This window comes from Lipophrys pholis (assembly GCF_963383615.2).
Source record: "Lipophrys pholis genome assembly, chromosome: 5".
NCBI classification, from domain to species: Eukaryota; Metazoa; Chordata; class Actinopteri; order Blenniiformes; family Blenniidae; genus Lipophrys; species Lipophrys pholis.
In genome coordinates, this window is record NC_137628.1 from 27,036,268 (window position 1) to 27,063,646 (window position 27,379).

General features: G+C 41.5%; 4 protein-coding genes across 4 annotated transcripts in view; 3 read left to right on the forward strand and 1 right to left on the reverse strand.

Annotated features, from left to right (window-relative positions):
* The first annotated feature begins 996 nt into the window (after positions 1–996).
* fgg (fibrinogen gamma chain) lies at positions 997–5,269 on the forward strand. The gene is made up of 9 exons (XM_080462656.1): positions 997–1,233; positions 1,331–1,378; positions 1,487–1,670; positions 1,896–1,980; positions 3,039–3,169; positions 3,491–3,624; positions 4,241–4,425; positions 4,592–4,869; positions 4,988–5,269. The coding sequence occupies exons 1-9, from the start codon at positions 1,171–1,173 to the stop codon at positions 5,170–5,172; spliced, it is 1,293 nt and encodes a 430-aa protein (XP_080318782.1). The 5' UTR covers positions 997–1,170; the 3' UTR covers positions 5,173–5,269.
* A 3,003-nt stretch (positions 5,270–8,272) lies between these two features.
* Positions 8,273–15,421, forward strand: plrg1 (pleiotropic regulator 1). The gene is made up of 15 exons (XM_080464381.1): positions 8,273–8,420; positions 8,619–8,725; positions 9,489–9,622; positions 9,737–9,790; positions 9,881–9,974; positions 10,105–10,195; positions 10,289–10,387; positions 10,472–10,564; positions 11,585–11,734; positions 11,824–11,925; positions 13,361–13,463; positions 13,571–13,679; positions 13,914–14,053; positions 14,181–14,374; positions 14,477–15,421. Exons 1-15 carry the CDS (start codon positions 8,403–8,405, stop codon positions 14,534–14,536), a joined length of 1,548 nt encoding a protein of 515 aa, XP_080320507.1. The 5' UTR covers positions 8,273–8,402; the 3' UTR covers positions 14,537–15,421.
* On the reverse strand, positions 14,669–17,681 carry LOC308109841 (uncharacterized protein; the record flags this gene model as incomplete). Its single annotated transcript, XM_080463648.1, has 5 exons — positions 17,388–17,681; positions 16,438–16,638; positions 16,146–16,354; positions 15,054–15,194; positions 14,669–14,877 (listed from the first exon to the last, which is right to left on the reverse strand). The coding sequence occupies exons 1-5, from the start codon at positions 17,522–17,524 to the stop codon at positions 14,669–14,671; spliced, it is 897 nt and encodes a 298-aa protein (XP_080319774.1). The 5' UTR covers positions 17,525–17,681.
* Positions 17,682–19,229: 1,548 nt separating this feature from the next.
* dchs2 (dachsous cadherin-related 2) overlaps positions 19,230–27,379 on the forward strand; it is a gene marked incomplete at its 5' end in the record, with an annotated part of 29,617 nt that continues 21,467 nt past the window's right edge. Inside the window, 4 exons of the mRNA XM_080464466.1 lie at positions 19,230–20,963; positions 23,558–23,749; positions 23,904–24,135; positions 24,630–24,866. Of these exons, the coding sequence (XP_080320592.1) occupies positions 19,230–20,963; positions 23,558–23,749; positions 23,904–24,135; positions 24,630–24,866 (2,395 nt within the window). The remainder of the gene's footprint in view (positions 20,964–23,557; positions 23,750–23,903; positions 24,136–24,629; positions 24,867–27,379) is intronic.

Consider the following 27,379-nt stretch of genomic DNA (forward strand, 5'->3'; position numbering starts at 1 on the left):
GGGTTCAATTCATCATGAAAGTTCTAGAATAATGTTACTGAGTGGCCTTGCATTAGAAATACCTGTGCTGATAAAATAGTTGTATTGGCCCAAGGACTATTCAGAAAGTATGTGAGCACAATTATATACACAGTAAAACTTTGCGAAGAGGAAACAGTGAAGGGAACAACTCTACAAATGTTTGCTTAAGTCTCGTAACTCTTTGAGTAAGTTCAGGATGAGTAAACACTTGCTAAACCTCACAAACAGTTACATTTCTTTTTTTCTCAGTTAAAGATGTAATATTCCTCAAGCTACAGAGGAGAGGCATAACTCATACCTATAACATATTATCAGCTTTCAGTTTAAACACCAAATCTCATTTGTTTTCCTCCGACGTGTCGTCAGTCTCAGTCCTATCTTATCTTACAACAGGTTGCTCCATTCAGTTCAGAATTTCAAATGAAACAATGTCAGTTTTATGTTACATTTGTAATGTCATTGTCAAGCTGTAAATGATGCTCAAGGGCACATGAGAAGTTATTGAGACGGTTACATTTATTGTTGTTTTATAATCCACTATTGGCTTTTGTTTCAGTCATTTCTTTCAGAGGAGGGAATCCCTATTACGTGCTTCTACTGAAATACCCTACTTGAATGACGCAACAACATTGTTGCATTAAGTTTTTACATTTTCTATGAATTTCACCCAAATATCCCTTTTTATAACTTTTTATGAGTCATGTATGTCTATTATCCTGTTATTAATGTTCACAATACGCCGTGTCAGAGACATTTTTAAAATATCCGTTGCTTATTAAAGGCTTTTTCTTTCTTATGTTCTCGAGTTCCATTTTATTAGCAATCTAAAACTGACCTGTCATTGTGCTTCACCTACAAATACAGACTAAGGAAACCTGAGTCATCATTACCGGCACGGACATGTGTACAAATGTACAATGTTTGGCATACAGCTCTCTTCTGATAGCTAAACTATAGCCACTGACTGACCCTGCCAGATCTGGGAAATGACAACTGTCAGACGTTTGAGTCATAGGTTTTTCACAACAAAGTCAGCGGGGTGTTTGTTTTTTGAGCCACTTATCAGGGACTGCACAGAGGACCTTGGTCATATAAATATCCCGCAGAGTTGCGCAGCCTGTCAGTCCAGGCAGAGACAAAAAGCACAACATGGCTCCATCACTTCTTGCAACAGCAGGAGGACTTTTGTTACTTTTCTCCTTGTCGTCAGCAGTAAGTCACCCCCCATCCGTTTCTTATCTAAAAAAAAATGTGTTCTGAAAATCAAAAAAAATAAGTAATAATAATATAATATTTTATTTTTGTGTAGCAAATCAGAGGAGACAACCTTGCAATATGCAATCCGAATGATGGCTTTGTAAGTATGAATTTATAAACTATGATCTCACACAGTGTTGCAGTGGGAATTATATTAATACAAACATTCATTAGTGGACTGTTGAATTAGTTTTGTGCTGTATTGTAGGGGAAATACTGTCCCACTACGTGTGGTGTGGCCGATTACATGCTGAATTATTGGGGCAGAGCGGATCAGGAACTGGACTCGATGCAAAAGGCACTAGAAATTATTACTAATTTGACTCAAGAGGCAGAAGAAACTATTGTCTACATGAAAGATTCCTCAACTTCAGCTCAAAAGAGCCAGCCAGGTAACGGACTTCAGTTGGTGCCACTAATTCATCACCTCACAATCACAATCAACACTAGTCCTGAAATAACTGCATTTGTTTTTTCATTTTTTATAGTTATTTAGAAATTACTTGTAATGCACATCAGTTGATATTAGTTCCAATGTGTACTATGAATAAAATTGCATGCATAGACTTTACTTATATATAAACTAAACGGTCCATTGTTTTTTTTTCTCTTTCCAGACGCATATCACAAAAAGTCAACAAGTATGTTGGATGACGTCCTTCGATTTGAGAAGACCATCATTGCACAAGAACAGCAAATATTGTAAGTTAACAACAAACGTAACATCTCCCCATGCAGTATAGGAAAATAATGAAGAGTTGTTTTCACATAGGTTAGTAGTTGTATATGAGGGATGACTGTGAAAGGCACAAAAGGTTTATCCTCACTGCAGATAGTCAAATTGTGCCAGACGACCTCAATAAGGACTTATTATGGCAAAATTTTTATCAAGTAAATAAAGCGAACTGAATTTCCATAAATAAAGTTCATCAGCTTGTATGTATTTGGAAATGTTTAAATCACAATTCACAATATTGTAAATGCATTTGATATAGAGAATTAATGCAGTAAAATAGGCCTCTTTCCCTTCCTTCACCTGAAAAATCAATTCAGCAATGTTCTTCAGAAAGTGGCTCATGGGCCATAGAAGTAAAGACCGAGACAGTGAATACAGTCAGTTCACAATCTTTAGTGAGATTCGAGAGGAGGAAAAAAAGTAATTTTGGTGATCTGCCTTTGTCTGAAACCTCATTAAACTTCTTCTCAACAGCTCATGAGAAAACCTTGTGATCTTTGATGCACTCCTGCACAATGAACTCAGTATTTTGTACCAGGTGCGACATTGAAATGCTTCCTTGCTCGTTAACAAAAAGTCCAATCTGAAGTGATAGGATCGTTGATATAATGGTTTGGAGGGACTTTTATTATTCGTCACATTATGAGCCAGGATCGTACTTGAAAATGACCTTTTTTTTTCTTTTTTGCTACCATGGTGCTGTTTGCCGCCCACGCACTCGGGTCAATGCACTCCAACCTGAACAGAGGTCATGGACTCATTTGCCACCCACACATCTTCCCCCTGTTAACCTCTGCTGGCCTCACCACTTCACATCTTTCACTGTGTCCTTATTCTATATGGAGTCTTTTTTTTTTTTTTTTTTTTTTTTTCAAAATGCACTTTTTTGTTTCTATAAATGTGAAGGTTATTATTTCCTTATCTCTGACAGCTGTCGTGGATTTTTGATGTCTGTGTAGAAAGCCAGAGACCGATCCACTCAGGAGATGGTTCCTACAGGTCATATTTCTTTCCCTCTTTTCAGTGAACTTCAAAATATAATTGAATCCAATGAGAGGCGAATGGGAGACTTGAAACAGCTTTCCCTTCAGCTGCAGCAGAAGTGCAATGAACCCTGCAAAGATACTGTGGAGATCCAAACTACAACAGGAACAGGTAACACAAAAAAAAAAAAAAAAAAAACAACAACGTGTGACCCTCAGCCGTTCGTTCCTATTTCACAAGCAGCCTCTCATTCTTGCCTCATCTACTATTTACACAGAGACAAAAATCAATGTGACGCATCAGTGCAGAGCAAACACATTCCTTCTACATTTAAAACTTTGAGACTGAAATTTTCAGCACGTATAATCATTAAACTGTTAAATTACGAACATGACTCATTATGCCTGCATTTAACACCAGACGCCTTCGTTATAGCAGTCAAAAACACATTTTTCACCTTGATTTTTATTGGGACGTCTTTCATTCAATCAGATTGCCAGGATATTGCAAACAAAGGCGCCACGACCAGCGGACTTTACTATGTGAAGCCATTGAATGCAAAGGAGCAGTTCCTGGTCTACTGTGAGATTGACAGCTTCGGACGCGGTTTCACAGTACTGCAGAGGGTATGCTGTTAAATACACGCCGGTCTTTTTACCGTCTTCATTTCACACTAAAGGTTTTTTTGTTGTTGTTTTGTTTTGTTTGTTTTAAAAGAATTAGATACAGACATATGATGTGTTATTATTGTGCCAGTAAACATGAGTACTAAATGATTCATGGTAAACTTTGAAAAGCAAGACCCTCCACGGGACCTCGAATTGCTCAAAGCAATCAAACAATCTCCCAAAAGGCATCTCATAGAAGTCATATGGGGAATATTCTACTTTTATAGGCTGAACTTTGCTTTCATATAAAGTGAGTTTGTGATTCCTTACATATGAAAACCCCTGAAGGATGTTATTTCATGGTGCAGATATAAGTTAAGATAGTTAAGTTAAGTTAAGTTAAGTTAAGTTAAGTTAAGTTAAGTTAAGTTAAGTTAAGTTAAGTTAAGTTAAGTTAAGTTAAGTTAAGGAAAACTCTTGTCACCCCTCTTTTTGAAACTCTAAAAATTCTGCCTAAGATTTTCACGGAGCCCCTCTGTAAACTCTTTATCTATCGGGGGCACTCGGGGATTTCCTTTGTTGACTAAATGCAGAAACACGCCACTAAATCCTAACCATTTTCTCATGCCCACAGAGACGGGATGGCAGCGTGAACTTCCACAAGGACTGGAACCAGTACAAGAACGGCTTTGGTTATCTCTCCCCAGACGACACCACCGAGTTCTGGCTCGGCAATGAGAAGATCCATCTGCTGACAGCCACCACCACCATGCCAACCGTGCTGAGGATAGAACTTGTAGACTGGGAGGGCAACAAAAAGTACATATGCACACATATGTGAAAACAGATTACATAAGCAGGGGGCAGAGAGAAAGCAAACAGGCTCCTCCAATAATGAGATTATCCTTTGAAGAAGGGAAAAACAACTGGGCAGAGGTTATCCAAACTCTAACCCCCGATGCCTCCGTCATATGTTTTATTACAGGTATGCTGACTACAACATGTTCAGACTGGGCTCGGAAGCCGACATGTACCGTCTGACCTACGGCTTCTACTTTGGCGGCGACGCTGGAGACGCCTTCGACGGCTTCGACTTCGGAGACGACCCGAGTGACAAGTTCTACACGTCACACAACGGCATGCAGTTCAGCACCTCTGACAAAGACAACGACAAGTACGATGGCCACTGTGCTATGCAGGACGGCTCCGGCTGGTGGATGAACAGATGTCACGCTGCACACCTGAACGGAAAATACTACCCGGGTAAGATCCGTTGGCTAAAAACCAACACCAGAGTCTTTATGGTGAAGTTTGCCTTAAGCACACTAACATTGGCATGAATCAGTTCGAGATGTGAACTTGTGCTGTCCTGTCGATCCAGGTGGAAGGTACACAGAGAAGGATGCGGGTGAATTCGGCTACGACAACGGCATCATCTGGGTCACATGGCACAACCGCTGGTACTCCCTGAAGGAGACCACGATGAAGATCATTCCTCTCAGTCGCCTCACAGCAGGTGGACAGCAGGCTGGTGCCAAACAGTTTGGAGGACTCGGAGATCATTAAAAGCAGATGTCGTGGTCTGCCCTGGTTTGGTTTATGACAGCCCTCAAGCCCCTTTTAGATCCAATAAAATGCTTCCATGGAAAAGTTTCTGACTTCATGATGTGTTTTTCTGTGATCTCTGCACGTTTTAGTAATCTGATCCTGCAGGATGATCATGTTCTTTATTTCCCGTCCTCACTGCCGGGTTTTTTTTTGGTTTTTTTGGTTTGTTTTGCACTAAATTAGCATCTTTTCTTTACTACTTTTTTTTTTTGGTCATGACTTCATTGAGCTTTCTTCAGTCTGGACTCACAGCCACAATAAAGCTCAGGTGGCAAACAGCTGTTTTATTAACACACATGGAGAATAAACAGAAGAAAGTGGTTAAAAGAAGGAAGTTCATACCCGACGCATGTCTGAATAGACTCAACCCATTGGCCTCGTTTTTTTTGTCATGATACATGTTTATGTGTCCAGAAAAATAAATAAATACTGTTATAAAACTTTATACTTTTTCCACTTCATTTGTTGTATAATATCATCAATATGTGTGCAACAAAATGTCAACAGCTTGTTTAAATTGGTCCTTTGTTTTCTTGTATTACAATTTGCAAGGCTTCACATTTCGATCATTATTACATTTTAAGCACAGCAGGTTATGATCTTGGGAAAACAACACTTTCATATTAACATGCGATGGCTACTTTGAATAATAAGAGCAAACTGGCTACGTCAAACTCCTCTTCTGGTAATAAAACACCGCGTTTAAAACATTTGTAACTGAATAAATATGGCTTTAATAGCTGGTTCCTTATAATCAAACAATAATTAAAATGTCAGATTTCATAATGATCCCTAAAAGCTTTCCTAAAAGGCTGCCTTATTACAGTGTAATTTTTTGGAAGTATAATTAAATCAAACTAAAAGTACTCTTTGGAGACACTTTTAATTATAGAAACTCACTGGCTGAAGGTTTAAAGATCTCTTTATGAGTTTAAAATAGCAATTTACGTTCATCATTTCATCCATTCATCCATTCATCCTCCTTGGGCGGTACATTGAGCTGAGGATTCGAGGTTGCTGAAGGTAATCACAGCTGGCTGTAGATGAAGCCAGGATGCTCCCTGCACAGGTCACCAGTCAATCAAAAGGCAAACACACACACACCCACACACATTAACACTAGTTAGCCTCGACTGGAAGCAGTTAGACTGTGGGAGGAAACCAAAGTACCCTAAGAAATAAAAAGTTATGTACGCACAGCAAAAACATACAAATTCAACAGGGTAAAGCCCAACCGGGCCCAGAACCAGACTCTTTCTTGCAATGAGGTGAGAGGGCCAACTACTTTTTACACCACTGTGCAGTAACACACTGACTATCTGTCCAACGCCATTATACTTTAATCCTGTTGGCGTCGAGTTTTCCACATCCTGATGTTGGAGTTACACGTCACATTTCATCTTACATACTGGACCAGTTTTGATGTTATAAGCATGCTCTGCTTTCGCCCTGATAAAGTCCTTCAAAGGGACTGAACCGTACGGTCAGGATTTCAGGACACCAAAACCACTTGTGGCCAAGTTCTTTTGGTAGAGATGTCAAAACATCATGGTTGCCATGTTTATTTTGATCCGCATTTGCACAGTACTTTGTTTACTTTGCACTGGTTGTACTTGTCCCCGTGCATCATCAGACCTGACTTCCGTCACCTCGCCGTAAGGTTAAATTCCACTTGGCTTATATCTCCATGAACGTATCAGAACATCAATCCATTTTACTTGGTTTGATATCGGACACATAACATTTCCCAAAAAAACCTATAAGCACCATTGTGAGATTTCTCTCTCTCTCTCTCTCTCTCTCTCTCTCTCTCTCGCTCTCTCTCGCTCTCTCTCTCTCTCTCTCTCTCTCTCTCTCTCTCTCTCACTCTCTCTCTCTCACTCTCTCTCACTCACACAAACTATTAACAATATGTTTTCTGAAACCTCCCTGGAGACACAGGGTTAACAATGAATTGCCATTTCAATGTTCTGGGATTTGAGTTAATCTGATTTCCATTTTTGAGGTTCACCCAATAAACCGTGGAAAAAAATCTAATAGTGTTTTACAACCTTTTGTTCTTAGAATCCAGATTAATTCTTTTGTAGCTTTGTTATTTAATCAATCATGGCAAGCCTTCCCCTGTTATGACATCAATCAAAGCTCTTTTCCCTCCAACTAGTGCAAAAGTCTTCTGCCCGAGTTGTTACTGAACAATGAATGTGGCTGTTTTTAACAATTGTACCAATGAGCTGAGATGACTCTGCTGCTTCATTAACATGGTGTGTGCTCTCCTGCCGTCTGAGATCCGTAAATGGAGCACTTCTTGTACTCAGACAGGTTAGTGACTATGCATCTGTGGTATACACTTAGATAAATGTCTCATTCTGGTAACATTGATTTTGTGGTCACTGGGTGACTCAGTAAAACTGGGCCACTTATTGATAAATCAGTACAATGGGAGACTCTAAACTGCTGTTAATAAGGGCTGGTAATTTTTGATGAAACAGTCCCATATCAACTTCAATTTCAAGGAATTGGACAACATTAAAAAAATGGTGAATGGACTTCACTTATACAGCACTGTTGGGAACTGTAGGGAACATTATTTAAAAAAACCTCAACTGGAATATTGATATTATTACCTTGACTCTCTCCTACTCATCATTCTCAGAATCCTGTTCGTCGGTTTAATACAAAACTATATTACAGATTTTTTGTAAACCGTTAGAACAAGGTTGGCTTGGGCCTAAATAGAGAATGTTTGGCTGTACCAGAACTTACCACCATCTCTGTTAACTTTTGGATTAGATAAAGAACAATCAATGTTATTTGTTGGGTAAACAGAATCTGGTACAAAAGGTGATACGGTCACAAATCTGTCACAACCACTGAAAAAAACTCTTTGTATGTGCATATTAAAAACTTACCAATATTCACAATGTTTAAGTTTTTTGTGTGAGACATTAAAGTTAAAGATGAAAAACTGAACACCTGCATTAATTCGTGACTGGTTGTAGTTACACATCCGGGCCTGTCGGGGGCGCTAGTTGCTCTGGGGCACTGTTTTATAGTCTTTACTTCCGGGTTCCGTTTCTGCTCTCCGTTGCGCATGTCTTTGCGTTTGTGAAGAATATCGAGTTTAACAAGGAGATATACACGGCGAATAGGAATAATATCACGAGTTAGGACAACAGCGGTTAACTTTTATGAGCACAATGACTGAGGTGAGACGTTTTGAACATCTCTAGTTTGTTTCTTGTCGTTCCCGCCGTTCACGCATGTCGGAGCCGTCTACTTCCTGGAGCCGCTCACTTAGTTTAACCCATTTGTTTACCTTTTGATTAAATGAGATGCATTATAACTCTTTCAGGCTGGCTTCTTCGTGCTGGCTAACGTGGCGTTTGTATTAATGTGGTTTACAGGACGTGCAGAAGCATTCAGTCCACACTCTGGTGTTCAGGTCTTTGAAGAGGACTCACGATATGTTTGTGTCCGACCATGCGAAAGCCGTGTCTCAAGATGACGAAAGGTAACTTATCATCACCGCACTGTTCCTCATTACTCCACTCTCAGCCAAAAGCTGACGGTGCGTTCAAGTGATACACAAGAATGTTAACCAACAGAACATCGTTTAATGTGAACATTGCAGCAACATGAATCAATTCAAACACCATGACAAATGATGGAAGGAGTGGTGTGGTGGATCAAATCATCTTGTGATCCACTGGTTTCCGTGGTGACAAAAGATATGGACTCTTATCGAGTGATTCAAAATACTTTAAATATCCCCTAGGGGCAATTTAAAACAGCCCATACTGAGTAGTTATGTAAGCACAAACAAATAACCACAGCATAGAAAAGAAGTGCACACAAACCACATAATAAATATCATAAATACTCACCAAGGAGAAGGACCTGTAAAAACAAACTTCTCGTCACTCCAAAAACAATGACACACTCTGGTGTATTTTTACTGCAAAGGTGTTTATTTTAGATAGAAAAAGGAGCAAAATGATAACTCAGAGGGGAAAAGATGTTCGAGTGAGCCTTTAAAAAAAATAACCCAGTTCCGTTTATGTCTCACATGATTGTTGTGAAAAGATTGTCCACTGAAACAGCCTTTTCTCTTGGACTTAACTGAAGGCTGCGTCACACTAACGGCGTGTTGCTCTGTTCGCACGGCTTCATTCACGATGGGCTGCAGTGTGTCAGACAGAATTGTTTTCCATCAACCTAAATGAGCTTCTAAGGGGTTTTGATCAAGGTGCACCATTTGTTTCCTGTATTTACAGCCACAAGCTGAAGGTTGGTGTGAAATTAAAAGCCGATTATAGTGCCGTTCTTCACATGCCTATCCTGAAAGAAGTGAAAGGCAGACCACAGCTTCCCCCTCACCTGCAAGGGACCGACGGCTATGCTCAGCCAGGTGTGTAAATAACAAAGTGTCCCATTTCAACTCTTATTTAGGAGGAAAAAATCATCTTCAAAATATTGTCTTAACAACTTATTGTAATACACTTTCTACAACTTTCTGTTTTAGGTGACGATCCAGATTACTTAATCACCGGGACACATGCTTATCCCTCTGGACCTGGTAAGTGTGGATGATATGAATGGTTTTCAGACCTTTGTGTGAGCAGCATCAGCATCATTTTGGTGTTTCTAACTACTTTTTACTGCACAGGAGTGGCGTTGACTGCAGAGACAAAGATGCACAGGAATCCCAGTGAGGGAGGGGTACACTCCATGGCGTTGGCTTTACCACCTTCACAAGCCAGGTAAACTTGTTAACATGCATCATAAAAGTCTAGTAGTTTGCATTGGAAAAAGCTTAAAGATTATAATTAATTTAATTCCTCATTTCTTCACATGTAATTTTTCTTTTTCCCCCCATATTGTTAATTTCAGGCAGGACGCCATCCGCACAGCAGCCAGTGTTGCAGACATCCATCGACACGCAGGGGGAACAGAAAGAGTTCACCCACCGTCGACCACAGTGGTGGGCCGCCACGTTTCCTCTCTCACTTGGATCTGTTGACTCATTAACTGTGAAGAATTGCATGAAAAAAAAGATTATGTTTTTGTTTTTCAGTCTCTCCTAGAGGGAGGGGCCACCAGAAACTCTGCGCTCATGCGGAGAACTCCAACGATGCCCAAACCTCAGTGGCACCCACCGTGGAAACTATTTCGGGTGGGAAGGCTGATTTATTTGTACGAATGCCTCTGCAAGGTGTCCGAACCTGTTTTTCCTAATGCTGTTTATTTTATGCTGCAGGTCATCAGCGGTCACCTTGGCTGGGTGAGGTCCATCGCCGTGGAGCCGGGGAATCAGTGGTTTGTCACGGGGTCTGCAGATCGAACCATCAAGGTGATTCCGCTGAAAATCCTCTTTATCATCCATCGATGCCGGAAGTGTTCTTGTAAATATTGTCAAGATAAATTATAGATAAAATGCAGGAATGTTAATCTTTATGAATTAAAAAACAAAACATACGATAAACAATATAAAATACATGGCTTCTTAGTGTTTTGGATGCTGTCGCCACAGTTTTTGACAATCCCGTTACCTTTCAGAGTCCTTTAGCACAATAAGGATAACCGAACTCAATGAAGCCTTTGTGAGGAAATGCTAAAGCTGCCATGTAGAGTTTAGTGTGCCAAATTTGTTGGAAAAATTATCTTTGTCTGCTTCCGAACTGTTTCTTGGTTCCAATTTTACTCCCAACACGGACCCCAAAAAAACCTCTGAACACACCAGTTACAGGACGTTTCATGTTTCAACAGCACATCATAACAAATACACACAGTGGAGAAACTCCTGCTGCTTTTTGGGCAGCTGTTTATGTTTTATGTATAATGATTTTGAGTCTGTATATTTGTTTATATGTTAAAGAAGTTATTCAACCCGTCCACAGATGTTAAAGGTGTGTGAATACAAAGTGAAGTGGACAAAAGAGTCCAGTCTGTGTGTTTGTCAGGACGAAAGCTACTGTTTCTAAATATGAAACATTGGTTTGACAAAGTACTCTGAAGCAGCGGTCCACTTTTGTCTCCAGAACCTCTGATGACATCTAATAGTCTTTATTGGCATTTTAAATGGACCCACGCCTCATGAATCCACCTGAATATAGTACTAATAATGATAATACAATAATAACGTCAAGGCAACAATTGAAGCAGTCCGACAGAGATGATGCCAGCATGTCTAGAAAGGTTGATTGTATTTTGCTGTACTCTTACGCACATTTCTTTCATTTCATCAAGTATTATCCAAAGCTTTTCTACTGTTTGAAAGTGTAGTTTGTGACCTCTAGGAGGCACTATGAATACAGTGAGTCTGTGACGCTCTTTGGTTAACTTGAGGACTTCATTATCTATTTTTTGACAGATCTGGGACCTGGCAAGTGGAAAGCTGAAGCTCTCTCTGACGGGACACATCAGCACGGTGCGCGGCGTGGCGGTGAGCACCCGCAGCCCGTACCTCTTCTCCTGTGGCGAGGACAAGCAGGTCAAATGCTGGGATATGGAGTATAACAAGGCACGCAGTGTTCCAAACCTTCAAAGTGAATCTTCAGTATTCCCCCTGTTTGTTCATGTTTCCTGAAAAGTGGGGTTATGTGCTTGCAGGTGATCAGGCACTACCACGGGCACCTCAGTGCCGTGTATGATCTGGATCTACATCCGACCATCGACGTGCTCGTGACCTGCAGCAGAGACGCTACAGCAAGGGTGAGAAACATCTGTGATGTGGTTGATGGTACACGTCGGCTCGTGTTTAAACGTAGCCTCGATTATGCTGTTATCTATTCCTCTACTGTTTCTATTTTGTTTTCACAAAGTTTCTGAGTGGTTGCTGGGTTATTATGTTATTTGTTTGTTTGTTTTTTGTGTCGACGGCGGTTCTTAAACTAAAAAAAGTGTGCCCCTCTGGATACATGTACAGATAAATGTACAGATAAATGCACCACTACGACCAACTATTTAGATCAGTTCAGAACAGTTAGCAGAGGAAATATATTTAATAATAGTGTTTATTGGACATTTCTGCCAAACTGTATAAAACGTGATCACAATAACAGGAGCTTGAACTCATCACCTCTCATAAATACAAGATGTCAAAATATGAAGAATAATATGATGGTAGAAGTCCTACATATTTAACTATGCAATTATTCTTTAATTTATTTGGGATCTGACTTATTACTGTTATTTCTTTTCAAAATTGATTGAACCCACATTATTTTTATTTATATGTTTACTTATCAGATGAGCATGCCACCATTTGGGGTTCAATGATGTCGGGCCGTGGCATCAAACTTATTTTATTACAGTGGTCACATATAGTCCAGCCTGATCTCAGTTAAAAGATAACGTACAAATCTTCCCCTTTCTTTTAGTGCAAAGAGGTACAGATAATAAAGGAGTCATCCAAGTTATCTTACTCGATTAAGTTTTTAATTTTATGAAGAAACAGGAGCAATTCTTTTTTTACGTACATCAGGCCTCGAGGTGACGGATACTGTCAAATGCCCTAAAACATTGTCCTCCATTTACAGCTGCTCTTCTGACTTTAAATCTGTTAAATCTTTTAAATCCAAACGACACAACCGAACTTAACTTCAGAACAACGTGGAAGCGTGTCTGCTGCAGTGTTTGGGTTCATTTCTGCAGCCTTCATCTTTTCATGACTGGGATCGGGAGTTTGCGAACCTTCAACATAACTACATAATTGATTGAAATGAGCAGCTTTCCTTTTTTTAAAATGGTGTTGGGAGTGACTTGCTTTTGCTTGAAGCTCCTGGTGTGGGACATGAACTGTGGCATGTGAGCTCCCTCTAGAGGCAGGTAGAGGAAAGTCACGAATGTTCTTTCAAGTGTCTCATATAATAAAACTGGCTGATAAAACATCAATATAAAAACATAGAAAACAGTAAATACTTTTTTTTTTTTTAATGAGTATCTTGTCTGAAAGTTGTATATGTTTACGGATCCCATTATTTCCCTGTTGCAACAGGTCATATTTACTATTTCTAACTAACGGAGTGTCGACAGTAATGACTGCAATATTAAATTTAGCTGACACAGTTAAAGTCGCTGACTCGCTGATGGAGCTTCTGTTTGGTTGAATCATTTCACTCACCGGACTTTCTGTGTGCGTGTTCAGGTGTGGGACATCAGGACGAAAGCTAACGTGCACACGCTCACAGGCCACACCAACACGGTGGCCACGGTGAGATGTCAGGCAGCAGAACCACAGATCATCACGGGTAAGTACGTCTTAGAAACACGCCTCAGTTTTAGTAAAACTACACAGCGACACTGCGGATTGTAATGCTGCAGCCACACTGACTGGTTTCTTGGTCGCTTTGTGCAGGAAGCCACGATTCAACCATCAGACTGTGGGACCTGATCGCTGGGAAAACCAGAGCGACTCTGACCAACCACAAGAAGTCCGTTCGAACTCTGGTGCTGCACCCCAGACAGTGAGTACACACACATACACACACACTAGTCTACAGTGATCGCAGCAAACAACTGAAGAGATACGAGTCAAACTTAAAAACACTTGCATTAGTTCAGGGATGTCGACCATGAGACCTGGAAGCTTTCAAAATATTGACTCCATGTTGAGATGGTCGTCATTTTCAGTAGTAAAATGAGTTTGACACCCCCCGCATTAGAGACTGTATTATAAAGCTGCATTCTGTCTTTCACAGATACACATTTGCTTCTGGATCCGCCGACAACATCAAGCAGTGGATGTTCCCAGACGGCAACTTCATCCAGAATCTGTCAGGCCACAACGCCATCATCAACACTCTGGCTGTGAACTCTGACGGCGTCTTAGTGTCTGGAGGTAAAACAAGAAGAAAGAGAGAAAACTGTCCTCTCTTCTTTTTACCTTGTTTTTATTATTATTGTTATTATTGAGGTGTACGTTTGACACTTGATCACAACATGATCGTTTTCTTTCCCCTCTTCAGCCGACAACGGGACCATCCACATGTGGGACTGGAGGACGGGCTACAACTTCCAGCGGATCCACGCCGCCGTGCAGCCCGGATCTCTGGACAGCGAGTCGGGAATATTCGCGTGTATGTTCGATAACTCAGAAAGTCGACTCATCACGGCAGAGGCCGACAAGACCATCAAGGTTTACAAGGAAGACGACACCGCTGTAAGTCACTCTGAATTCTTGTTTATTGGGATTATTAGATTTATTTATTTTTTACTAGTTGCAGCTGAAAGATCTTTGACCACTTGGTTTTCTCTCCTGCAGACTGAAGAAAGTCACCCGGTCAACTGGAAACCAGAAATCCTCAAGAGAAAAAGATTCTAGAGATTTTTTATTTTTATTTTGTCACATTTTCTACCAACTTTTGTTGCAAACACATTAAAGGTTTAGTTTTTATCCATCAAGCAAACTTCCCCTCAGCTCCTTAGACAGCAGATTCGCCTCCGATCGTCGGTTTCACTCTAAATACCATCTGCAGTCCTCGTTGTACGATGCTAGTCCAACAAAGCGGCCATTTTGAATGGCCAGGAACCTCCCAGACGGTTTGTTCTTGATGACGATGGCTCTCTGGTGACTCTGGTCCGTCTGGTCCACCAGCAGCAGCCACTCTTCGGCCTCAGAGGGACGGGCCTCAGAGTGGACCTCGTCCCTGCTGCAGTCGAAGCCTGCAACAGAAAAAGTTTGAAAATGGAATGTTTTGTATTAAATCAAAGTTTCCAGTTGTAGAAGCAAATGTCGCCTTTTCTTTTTTTTCTGGCTTTAAGTGTGACGTTGATTTACCTCCGTTTCAATAAAGAGCCACACTTTTCACATAGAAGCGTGTAGATGAGTGTGAACTTACTGAGGTATCTGCTGGTGACGGCGTTCCTGTAGTACTTAGAGCCGGTCACCTTAATCTCCTCCCAATAACTCTGATCTCCGGGCGTCTCGCTGAGCTCCACGGTGCCTCTGCTGTCCTCAGCCGGCTCAATAATCTGCTCGCCTGCCAGATCGACACGTCACATTATCGACGCCGCTAACGAGTCGACCGGAGCAAATGTCAGGAACTCGACATCTTTTCTATAAGTGATAATCCCGGTGTTATCTACGGTGAACTGGATAATCCAACAGTTTGCATCAGAGCAACTTTCCTCTCTGTTTAAAGGTTTAGTTTGGAAAGGATTCTCTGTAAAAGATGCAGATGCATTTGTTTGGTAAAATAATCAAGTCATCCTAGTTTAATGGTTTATTTTCTTCAATTTTTCCACTCCTTCCTCTTCTACAGCTTATAGTTGTCACACTCCCGTTATAAAGAAGTAACTACAAGTACACCAAAATATGTAACGAAAAGTTTCTAATTCTTCAAGAAGTACTTATTACACCTTGTCAGTGGGAAATTAATTATATTTATTAAAATAGATGAGTTGAATTATATTATTCAGCCTTCTTGAATTGCTGCTAAAGCTAAATCCAACCTAACTGGGTGATCCAGTCCATAACGGGACAAAACCAGGAGGGACTGTCACATTTACACATAAGGTCAAATAATAACCTCCAAGGCATGTTTCTGAACTGTGGGAGGAAACTCCTGCCTGCGAACTCACAGGAATGTCCCGAAACCCAACCTGGACCTCAAACCAGGGACATTCACATTTGTGAAAGCTCTTCCAGTTTTCTGCTACACTAGTTCAGATGACATTTGCTTGTTTTTATTTGAAAAAAAAAAATTCTTTTTTTTTTTGTGATTTTTGATATCTATTTAAAATTTTTTTAAAGTTTGCTCAAGATTATTACGATAAAAAGGTTTGATATTTTCCCCATGATGTGATGATCAGCCATCTAATACACAAACCACCATACAGATGTGTACTCTCGAGACAATCAGATCTATGACTTTTGAATAATCCTCAAAGAGCTGTTTAGTGTGAAGTTGTTTTTTTTCCCCTCTGCTTACTTGAATCTTGGATGTAGAGCTTTGTGAGAGCATGACGGAACCCTCGTCCAGGTTTTTTCTTCTTCAGACGAGGTTCTGCTGGTTCTGGCTGATCCACGCCGTCTCTCGGAGCCTCGTCAATATCAAGGAGGTGACCGGCATTGAACATGATCTCCTCCTCCAGAGACCTGACGCACATGTCGAACTGCTCCTCATTCTCCTCCGCATTTCTACAAGATGCAAACAATTGTCAGCACTTGGGGAAACAGGTGAGAGAAACAGCATTACAAGCCCATGTTGGGGGGGGGTTCACCTGAAGTCCACCCACAGCAGGCCTGCAGTGATCAGTCCCAGCCACTCACTGGCCTCCCAGTTGTTGGTCACCATGGTCGGCACGATGATGACCTCCCTCATGTCTGCGTAGTTGAGCTCCTTCTTGCAGCTGCGAGACGCCTGATAAGCAGGAGTCATGAAGGGACAGATGACTGCAGCCTCCTCCACTCCTGCAGCCATCCTGAGAATTCACACATTAATGATAATAACTTTATTTATATTGCACTTTTCAGGACACGTGTTGCACAAAGTGCTTAACAGTAAAAACACAAACAAAAAAGTCAGAGGAGACGAGCAGTCAGACAAAACGAACAAGCAGTCATTAAACAGATGGAAGATTGTAGACAAAATTGATTATTATTGGTGACAAAACCCCACTGGCCTCGGTGGCTTAAAGAGAGAGCATATTAAAAGATAAAAGGGGCAGAAAAGTGGGTTTTTAAAAGAGATTTAAAATTGGTCACTGATTCTGCCAGCCTTATCTCCTCGGGCAGGTCATTCCAAAGTGGAGGGGCCCTGGTGGAGAAGCACGGTCACCCTTAGATTTAAGTTTTGACTTTGGGATGACCGGCAGGGATCCACCCAAGGATCTAAGGCTGCGGGCAGGCTTGTATTGGGTCAGCAGGTCTGTAATATAACTGTGCGCCAGACCATGAAGAGCATTAAAAGTAGTCAGCAAAATCTGAAAATCAATTCTAAAACAGACAGGGAGCCAGTGGAGGGAAGCCAGGACAGGTGTGACTTGTTGCCGCCTGCTAAAACCAGTAAGAAGCCTGGCTGCTGCGTTTTGGTTTGGTTTGGTTAACAGGAATAGCAAGAAGGACTTTGGATTCCTCCTCCCTGCAGATACATGAGTCTCAAAGATTACAGTGACACAGTTAGTTAAACTTTGAATATATATTATGTTTAGCTGGAAGTCTTTCTACTCACGCGTCATTGACGTTCCCGGTCACCCCTCCTTCGATATCCATCCACACCGGCAGACCATCCTCTTTCAGCCGTTCATACACCTTCTTCACCAGAGGCTGATTGTCCCACTGGTAGGACAGCATGATATGAGAAGGCATGGTTGTTGAATTTTTTTTTAATGATTTATTCTTTTAAAATGTCTAAGAAATGCCTCTGAGACTCCGCAGAGTTGGTGTTTCTACAGTTACTGAGCAAACTAAAGCAGACAAAAGGGAACCAACACGGTTCTTCTGTTTGTTTTCTCAGGCGTATGACTCAGGTTGCATTTGTTGCTTGGTTACTTTACCTGCCGGCACCAGTGGGAGGATGCATGATTACCACTGAGTCCTACAGGACCAATGATCAAGGGTTCTATACTTTTACCAGAATAAATATACCTGAAGAATGAATAAGTGTGAAACTGATTTGTTGAACTTTATTAAATTGTGAGTGAGATTACTAAGTAGGAATAAGAAGAGCAAATAAACATATTTCTCTGTCTTCAGCTTTGTTGCCTTGCACAATGAATGTCCGGAGACGCTTCTTATTTCTACATTCTTGGTGCACTAAATATTTTTGCAAAAAATAAAATAAGGCCTGAATATGGGGGCCAGGAGTCTGTGAAAAGTCAAATCCACCCTTTCATGCTCAGAAAAAAAGTGCTATATACAGTAAAATTGTTAGTTTGCAAAAGAGTAATTTAAACAAAGAGAAATGTTCAAGTGTCCTGACCATAAATGTTTTGTTTCATTCAATTGTATTATCATTTTAAAATAAAATATGCTTTAAGTTCACTTTTATTTAGCATTTTACTACAATCTTGTTTATTGGTATGTATTAATCCATGTTACAGAGATTACGACAAAGCAGTGCGGTTTTGTGATTACTGGGGTCTGTCAGCCGTTTAAAACATGTTGAGGGAAGGAATGACTGTTTTGTTTATGTATTTTAGTACTTTAGTATTTCAGACATCCACAGCTGAAAAATGTGAAGTTCTGCCGTATAAATGTCACCAAGTGAGGCATAACCTGGCTGTTTTTTATTAAAAAAAATGTAATGTAATGTAAAATGGAATGAGCATAACTCATAACCCAAATGTATGTTTTCAGGTTGTGGTGGAGAAATTTGAAGTGGAGAACTTCTTTCCAGAGCTGAGCATCTTTTATAGTAACTTTAGTTATATTAACCAGCAGGGGGAGCCACTACAACACTATAAGTGATTTCTGCCCAAACCGATGAATCTCATAAAACCACCTGATGTGCTTTTTATCCTCACCACTTACCCGCCAGATGAAATAAGATGCAGGTTGCACAAGATTGACTTCAATGCAATGTGGAGTTATTATTATTTCCTCAAACTCTGCAGCTCGTTTTATGATCTCCAGCAGGTCAGACATGTTACGCCACCTGCCAGCACGGAGCACCGGGGGTAATCTCTCGGCCTAATTAAATCTGAAGCAATCAGGTTCACAGATGGAGCCGATCAGCGTGGGACGCGCCGCCTGCCAGGAGGTGTGTTCAGTGCGCGCAGTCAGTGCAGCGACACGGGACGGGACTAGTATCCGCAGTGTGGGAGGGAGACCAGCATGGCCTGTGCGTCAACACGATTGGATTTATTGTTTCCCTGACCATGCAACCAACTTCTGTGATGATGTGAAGTGGAATGGCTGTTTTGCCGCGCGCAGGAATGCTCGACTATGCGAATTCATATTTTTCTTCGGGGAAAAGCTCCAAAACGTGACTTTATAGGTCTGACTTCCAGGCAAGAACATGTAGTCTAACTTTTCCCAGGACCAGGACCTCGGAGCTTTGTATGAAGTCGGAATGAGCTGTCAGAAAAAGGCCTCGACTTGTCTCCTCTGGAGGCTCGTCCTGTCGCTCCTGTGCGCTCTGACGCACGGGCAGGTATTCAACCTGACGCTCTCCGTCAAAGAGGGGCTGCCTGCTAAGACCATAGTCGGAGACCTGGGAGCCGGTTTAAGCAGGCCCAGCACTGGATTCTTCATTTCGGAGAGCAGAGACTCGTATGTGTTCAGAGATCTGGAGATAGACGCAGACACGGGCATCATCTCCACGGCGGTGATCCTGGATAGAGAGAGCAGAGATAAGTATGAGTTTGTGGCAGCAACCCTCACAGGAGAGATGATAAAAGTGAAAATAGAGGTGGAAGACGTGAACGACCACTCACCCATGTTTTCTTTGGAGGAGGTTGACCTGAGAATATCAGAGTTAAGCCCACCAGGGAGCCGCTTTCAGCTTGAAGGTGCCAAAGACCAGGATGAGGGAGAGTTTGGTACCCAGGGCTACAGGATCACAGAGAGTGAGATGGGGGAATTGTTCCACCTGGAGTATCGCAGTGGGCCTGACAACCACCTCAGCCTGGATCTCATTCTCAGTCGTAGACTAGACAGAGAAACGCAGGACTTCTACTCTATGACAATTGAGGCCTTTGATGGTGGGGTCCCAGCACGGACAGGGACGCTTCAAGTTAACGTTCACGTCCTGGATGAGAATGACAACCCTCCAGTCTTCAACCACACTGAATATCACGCCACAGTGCATGAGGATGCGTCCGTCCTGTCTGCTGTGTGCCAGGTGCACGCCACTGACCTCGACCTGGCCGACAACGGCAGGATCACCTACGAGATCAACAGAAGGCAGAGCGACCCAAATAAGGTTTTCTCCATCAACGAGACCACCGGGATGGTTTACCTCAACAAGCCTCTCGATTTCGAAGCTCAAGCCTTTCATGAGTTGATCATCAGAGCAAGTGACAACGGGGCTCAACCCGAGTACAGCAGCACTTATGTGGGTATCAGGGTCCTTAACATCAATGACAACAGTCCAGATATTAGCGTGCTGTTTCTCAGTGAGACGGGAGCTGCTGTGGTATCAGAAGCTGCAGCGATCGGGGACTATGTTGCCCGGATCTCAGTGTCAGACCCTGACCTTGAGGACCAGAGGATCGCTGTCACCCTCGAGGGCGATGATGGGAAGTTCACCCTGAAGCAGACCGATGATTTCCTGTATGCTTTGTGTGTAAACTCTGAGCTCGACCGAGAGGATGTGGATCTGTATGAGTTGAAGGTGCGAGCGTCAGATTCTGGGAGCCCTCCTCTGGTCAGTGAGTTCGGCATCCTCCTGAGGGTGTCTGACACAAACGACTGCCACCCTGTGTTTGAGAAGGAGGTCTATGTCACAAGCATCGCGGAGGATGCTCCTCAGGGGAGCTTCCTCGTTCAGATTCAGGCCCGAGATGCAGATGAAGGCATCAACTCAGACCTCAGGTACTCCATCTTGAAGTCCAGCCAGGGCAGCCTGTTCAGCATCGACGCCGACTCCGGCCTGGTGACCACGGCTGCAGCTCTGGATAGGGAGACCCAGATGGAGCTGTGGTTCCTGGTGGTGGTGACAGATGGAGGAGAACCATCTCTGTCTTCCACGGCGACAGTCACGGTGACGGTGGAAGACGTCAACGATAACGAGCCAGTGTTCCAGCAGCAGCTGTACAACGTGTCCATACCAGAGCACAGTGATGTTGGAAGCTGCTTCCTACAAGTAGGTTAATTAAGGTTTTCCATAAAGAAAAATGCCTTGAATAGCAATCCAACAAAGTGTATCTTCAATTATATTATCAACCTTTTTTTTTTTTTCATTTCAGTAAATCAAAACCAGTATTTTGCACCTCTACCAGATACCATTCATTGTAGCGTTGCTAGTAAATACAGTTAAAGTCCAACATCACCAAGACAGTAGTTTTGCCATAATAAATCCCACCAAATTAAGTGTGAGATCAGATTTTAATCATCACAAATTTCAAAACCAAGCTACCAGACGTCATTTTATTTATTGAATGAATGTTTGGGTTTTTTTGAGTGAGCTGCAAGACAGTGATTTCATTTTTCAAAATAGTATCGCCTGAATTCAGTCTGAAATAAAAGTATCCTTTAAAATTGCTGGGTTAGGGTTAACCCAGCAATTTTTGCAATTGTGGCTGACATAAGGTTCGCAACGCTTCATCTATATATGAAACTAATAAAAAAGTGGTTTAATAAAAAAAAAAAAACTCCATATGCAGCATTTTACAGAGGAAAAACTACCAACTGACAGTATTTCATAAAAAAAAACCTGAACTTATCGAGCTCTCTGCCCTGCTGTGTCTGCCTTACAGCCCATATAACAAAAGTAGCCTTCAGTCTGTTTGCACAAAGGCATCAGTGTCTGTTCCGCACGCACACAACCTCAACACACACTCTTTTACCAGTTCAGCACTGCGGCCTTAATATGACAGATGCGATGACACTCCTGCAGCCTGGCACAAGCTAAGGCCTGAAACAAAAGCAGCCTTATTTATCAGTCAGTTTCTGTAAACATGACCGAGTTTTGGTTCTTAACTGAAGACTGAACGTGCATCGTTGTTTTCGTGCTGTTCAGAGGACCTACTGCTCTTCAGTGTCAAGTCAGTACCAAGCACTTCCAGGCAAGTGCCAGAATCTAGGAGGTCAGAGGAGTCAGATAAACACATAGTCCATTCATAATATTTTACTCTTTATTCTTGCAAATAGATTTATCTTTAAAAAAAAAAAAAAAAAGATGCTTGAGACTTCATTACCAAGTAATGTGTAACAGTAACAGTGAGTCACATGCTGCATCTGCAACATGACGAATCAGACCTTGACCCGTGTCTTTGAAGTTTCCTGTGATCAGAGGTGATAAACTGTGAGGCAATATGATATTTATGACAGGAAAGTGACTGCTTTATCTGTGAGATGTGTCCTTTATTGTGGAGAGGAGCTCAGCCAGATTGAAGGTGTGTTTTTACTCCAATGTTTGTTCTCTTTCTTTTTCCTCTGCGGGTCTCTTTTTATATCCTCTTGACCTTTTGTATCGAGGTTTTTTTTTTATACTTTTACAATGTTGACCTTCTCTGATTGACATTATGATTCAGTTAAAACTGAATGTTGCAACCATGAAACGGCTTATACTTTATAGCTTCAGGTGACAGTTTTATAATTGTATATTACACACTACAATTTACTGTTTAGATTTATTCAAGTTAACTGATCATAAACTGTATGGGTTTTTTTTTTTTGGATGAAGAGAAAATGTGTACAACAAAAATAAATTGGTTTTCGAAACATTTACAAATAGATGAATTACATAGCTACTAAAAATCATCAGCAGACCTGAGGTAAATGAGCAACTCAGTGCCTAAAAATTGCTACCTGTTGCAAATGAGCATTTCAGTGATAATGAACGGCATGCATTTAGTTTTAAACAATTTAAGGATGAGGACTCTTCTGTTGTGTTATCCAAAAAATAAAAGTAATCCATAAATTCAGTATTCAAAATCAAATGGGTGATTTTAAAGAAAATTCTCATTTCTCATCGGCTTCTTCTCTGTCAAAGGTCGACGTCAGTCGATTTTGTAAAGCAGAATAATGTTTTATAACTCCTGACTCCTCCACATCAGCTTGATCCAAGTTTGGATTCACAGCCTAACCCAAGCAGCCCAATCCTAGACTGGTCAACACACAACACATTAAAACTATTTCAGAAATCCAAGCCAAAGTGAAAGACAGCTTATTGTCTCAAATATATGAGTTTGCCACCTCAACAACAGCGACTTCATGAGTTAGCAGTCACATCAGTCAGCATAATAACCCTAACCCATGAATGTTTTTATCACTTTAATTAATCAGCCATCGCAACAATTGGGAAACATCTTTTGAATATGTAGTTTTACAAGAACAAATAACAACTGATTCAGTGCACAGAAGTTTAGATTTTTCAAAACAATGACTGTACGTCTGTTTATGCTCTTCGTCTGTTTTATTCATTTGCATGGTACAAGAGCCAAACAACTCCAGGCTGCTGAGCATTAATTAGATAAAAAAAGAGTCTTCATAACTTCTTTAATTGTCATTAATGTTACACCTGATGAGCGCAGCCTGGACAAGACATTTTTAAGGTTGAGGGGTTCAACAGGCACCGTGTCACTGGGATAACAAACTACTAACCACAGCGTGAAACTCGCGTTTGGTTATATTAGTTCATGCTCACCGTCAATACTCAGCTATATTTATTTTTATTTTTGCCTGTACGACATAATAACTGCTGCCATCTTTATGTCTTGACTTTCTATTTCTCAGGTTGTGGCCACAGACGCAGACAGTGTCGAGTTTGGCTCTGTGCTCTACTCTCTGTCTGACGGCTTCGACGATCAGGACAGACATCCTCTCTTCCAGATCCACCCTCACACCGGGGAGTTGTGTGTCCTGCAGGATATCGACCGAGATGCCGGACAGACGCTCCACGATGTTCTGATCAAAGCTGAAGATCCCGTAAGTGGGCCCGACAGATCCAACTGGGATCGGCTCGATCGCCCTGTGACTCCTAACTGGATGAACCTGTATAGGAGATCGTTGGATGGCTCACAAAAGCAGGTGGATGATACACCAATTCCTCGAAGGTAAAAAATGTCCTTTTCTCATTCAGGGAGGACTCAGTGCTCAAACCTACGTGCACATCGAGATAGACGACCTGAACGACAACGTTCCGGTGTTCAACCCCGAGGAGTACACCGTCAGCATCAGCAGCCACGCTCAGCCCGGCACAGAAATTGTCAACGTGATTGCAACCGACCGAGACTCAGGCCGGTTTGGAGACGTTACCTACGACCTTGTTCCTGGGGACACTTCTAGTTTTTTCACGCTGGATAAATACACAGGTAGACGGACTCCACGTATGTCACAGGTTGATGTTCGATTTGGACTAGATTTGTCATTAACGCCCACTCTATAGTCTTTAAGTAACTCGTGTGACTGGCACCTCCACTGTTCAGGGATAAACAGCTACTTACTTTGTTTAAGTCCTCCTGATATGATTGGCAGTGTCACACAGCTCAGTGGGGGGGGGGGGGGGGGTGCAGAAAGCCCCAAAGCTTTAGATCCCCATGTGGCAGAGGATACAATGAGACTGAGCCACTCTGTAACACTGAATCAGTCTGAAAGTACGTAAACTATGGAGAACATTTTCAAGTCACATGAATTAGTCATCATTAGCAACCATTTAGCTGCTTTGAGTTTCACAAACAAACTGCAGCAAGAGACAGACTTTATATTCAACAGTTTGCTAATGAATTCATCACTTTGTTATAAATGATCCACAGTTGCATGACAAAACCAGATTAACTGTAAATTATTTTGGTGCTTCATTTTGCAGGAACCCTCTTCCTGACCTCCGCCCTGACCCACCTGGGTGCAGCCAGCGTGAAGGTCTCCATAAGAGCACGGGATGGGGGCGGCGCAAGCTCAGTCAGGCCGGCAGAAGTCACCATCAACGTGTTACAGAGCGCACAAGCGCCGGCTATCTTCCAGAGATCACGCTACACCTTCACAGTGCCAGAAGACGCTCCGCTCGGTACATCCGTGGGCACAGTGAGAGCCGTCAACCCATCCAGTGAGTGTGTGTCGAGTCTGAATCCTTATTGCAGGAACTAGTGGAGAGCAGGACGTTGATGTTAGCACTCATCATTGAACGATTCAACCTCCTTGCATGCCTGGTGGACTTTTGGTGTACCCCAAGGGTCTGTCATTGGCACAGCTCAGACACGCAATCTGTCTGATCAGAGGGTTTGTTTGATTAGATGACCAGTTTATTGAAAATGCTGCTGCATAGCTCATTACTGAAGGCAACGCATTAACGACGTCCTTCCATCACCTTACTGTTAAATTTAGAATAGATTTTGAATTTTATTTTTCTTACTAACATTTAAAATGTTATATATGGCCTTTTTCTTGTACCTAATTACCTGATGTGTGTCATCGAGACCACTTATATTGGTACATGAAGCTCTGCTGGTCATTTTATGGCCTGTTTCTTGACAAATGGTGACAAAGCATTTTCTACTGAAGCAGCCACACATTGGTAATGTTTGTCTACTGAGCTCAGACTCACCTGGACTGTAATATCTTTGAAATCTGGACTCAGACCTTTCTTCCAGTTAAGACTTGCATAAGACGTCTATACTATTATAACTGTCTTTTCTATGATTTGATTCCTTCAAGTTATAATTGTCTATCAATATATTTTTAAAGAACTTCATCACATTTTTAAGGAAAGTGCTAAATAAATGAGTACTTTCTCACCATATTGAAATGCATTGCTTGCCCTTTTTGCAAACCTCCCAGGGCTCGCCACAGCAGGTCAGTGAGGTAGAAGTCGATCTCGCACCGTGTCCCAGCTTTAAAGGTCAGGGAAAACAAGATTTTCAGGGAGCGTCAGGTCACTCTTTGAGACACGAGCAACCTCCTTTGTCCTCAGGATGTGGACAAGCTTATGTGTAAATATTAAAAAAGAAAAAAAAAACAGGGAGAAAAAGTGTTTTCAAATAACTTCATAAGTAAAAGCAGTATAAACTGAGGAAAAGTCTTGTTCTTTTATTAATCAAGAATACGCGAATGAACACATGGAAATGTGTTTAATGCTAATAGATTTAAAGATGTAAATTGCTCATGGATATAAATTATCCTGCTGAATAAAGCTCTTGAGTATCGGGTCATTGAAGCTCTGAGCAGACTGTCGCTCTTTAAAGTCAATCTAAACAGAAATATATGATAATAGCGTCTATTACTTGTTGTCTGTGGTGAACACTTCAGTCGTTTTCATAGTGTGTATTGGGGGTAGCAGTGCGCTTCAGGTGCAAAACAGCAGGGAGAAGAATCTTTTTTTATTTTGGGGAAGAAATCATGTAAAGCATGTGTGTTGAACATTTTATTTCAGGGGCCACGTACAGCCCAATTTCATCTTGAGTGGACCAAACTGGTAAGATAGTGCCATGATAACATTATAATTTAAAGTTTTTCTTAGTTGTGACGCAGAGTATACGTGATGATAATGCAAAACATTAGGAACTCCTGCATTCAACCAAAACTCTAATACTGTGCATTAAACAAAGCCTGTCCAGGAAGAGAATTCGGAACATTCATCATCCTGTTTATAACAAAAACTCCTGTTTCTATCATCTTCTTGCTGACAGTTATGCTGAGGAAACGTACTGCATGTTGAGATGTTTAATTGTGAAACTGAGAAAGGAAACACAATTTAAGAACAGGAATGTTCTGACAGGCAATTGTTGTCGAGACATTTGAGTGATCGTTGTCATTGCTTAAAATCTCCTTCCAGACATGACGCGGGGAGCAATAAAGAGGAACGAACTCAGTTTAATCTTTAATCCTCCTTTGCCGCATGAACACATAACAGATAAAAATGGGTCAAAGACAGTTGTACAGTAGGCTGGATTTTAAAGGTCAAACATAGGCAGTCATGAAAGTGCGCACACACACGCACACAAAGCGTTTGTCATTTTGACTTTTTTTTAGATTATATTTTTTAGATTGTATATTTTATGATTTGTGCTGAGAGTATTCTGTACTTGGACTCTGCGCCCCTCTCTGAGGTGGGTTTGTCTCTTTGTGGCCTTGTTGTGGTTCACTCAGTGCCTTCAACAGTTAAAAGACAGACAGTCATTTAAGGCTGTCTAATCACTTAACAGATTAAAACCTCATGGACTGGGCCTGGTGGACTGGGGTGGGATCCCGTTAAGCTCTGTGTGTTTCTTCCATTTGTAGTTACTGTTGAAGTGCTGGAAACACTTGGAGGGGATTAATGAGATCTTAACTGTGCTTTTAATTACTTAATGTAAGTGTGCTTAATTACAGTTTTAGGAGCCCGAATCTGTTTGCACAATCACATTATGGGATATTGTCTTTGTGGAGACAAAGAACAAGTCTACCTGAGAGAAATTACTACATTGAAAGTGAAAGAACATTTTGAGGTTGGAATAAGGTTAGGATTTGGGAGATAGCAGTTCAGGCTGAGTTTAGAGTGAGTCTGAATAATGTATGTTGCTCACTGAAATACGTAAAGAATCTCGGTTTCAACAAACTAAACCCAGTTTATCCACGAGTGAA

Bases quoted from the DNA above. Each gene is read 5' to 3' on its own strand.
- fgg (XM_080462656.1), top strand. From the start codon at position 1,171: ATGGCTCCATCACTTCTTGCAACAGCAGGAGGACTTTTGTTACTTTTC. The intron at 1,234-1,330 runs GTAAGTCACCCC...ATTTTTGTGTAG, and splicing joins TTTTCTCCTTGTCGTCAGCA to CAAATCAGAGGAGACAACCT. The intron at 3,625-4,240 runs GTATGCTGTTAA...TCATGCCCACAG, and splicing joins GTTTCACAGTACTGCAGAGG to AGACGGGATGGCAGCGTGAA.
- plrg1 (XM_080464381.1), top strand. The intron at 9,623-9,736 runs GTGTGTAAATAA...TTTCTGTTTTAG, and splicing joins CGACGGCTATGCTCAGCCAG to GTGACGATCCAGATTACTTA. The intron at 10,565-11,584 runs GTGATTCCGCTG...ATTTTTTGACAG, and splicing joins CTGCAGATCGAACCATCAAG to ATCTGGGACCTGGCAAGTGG.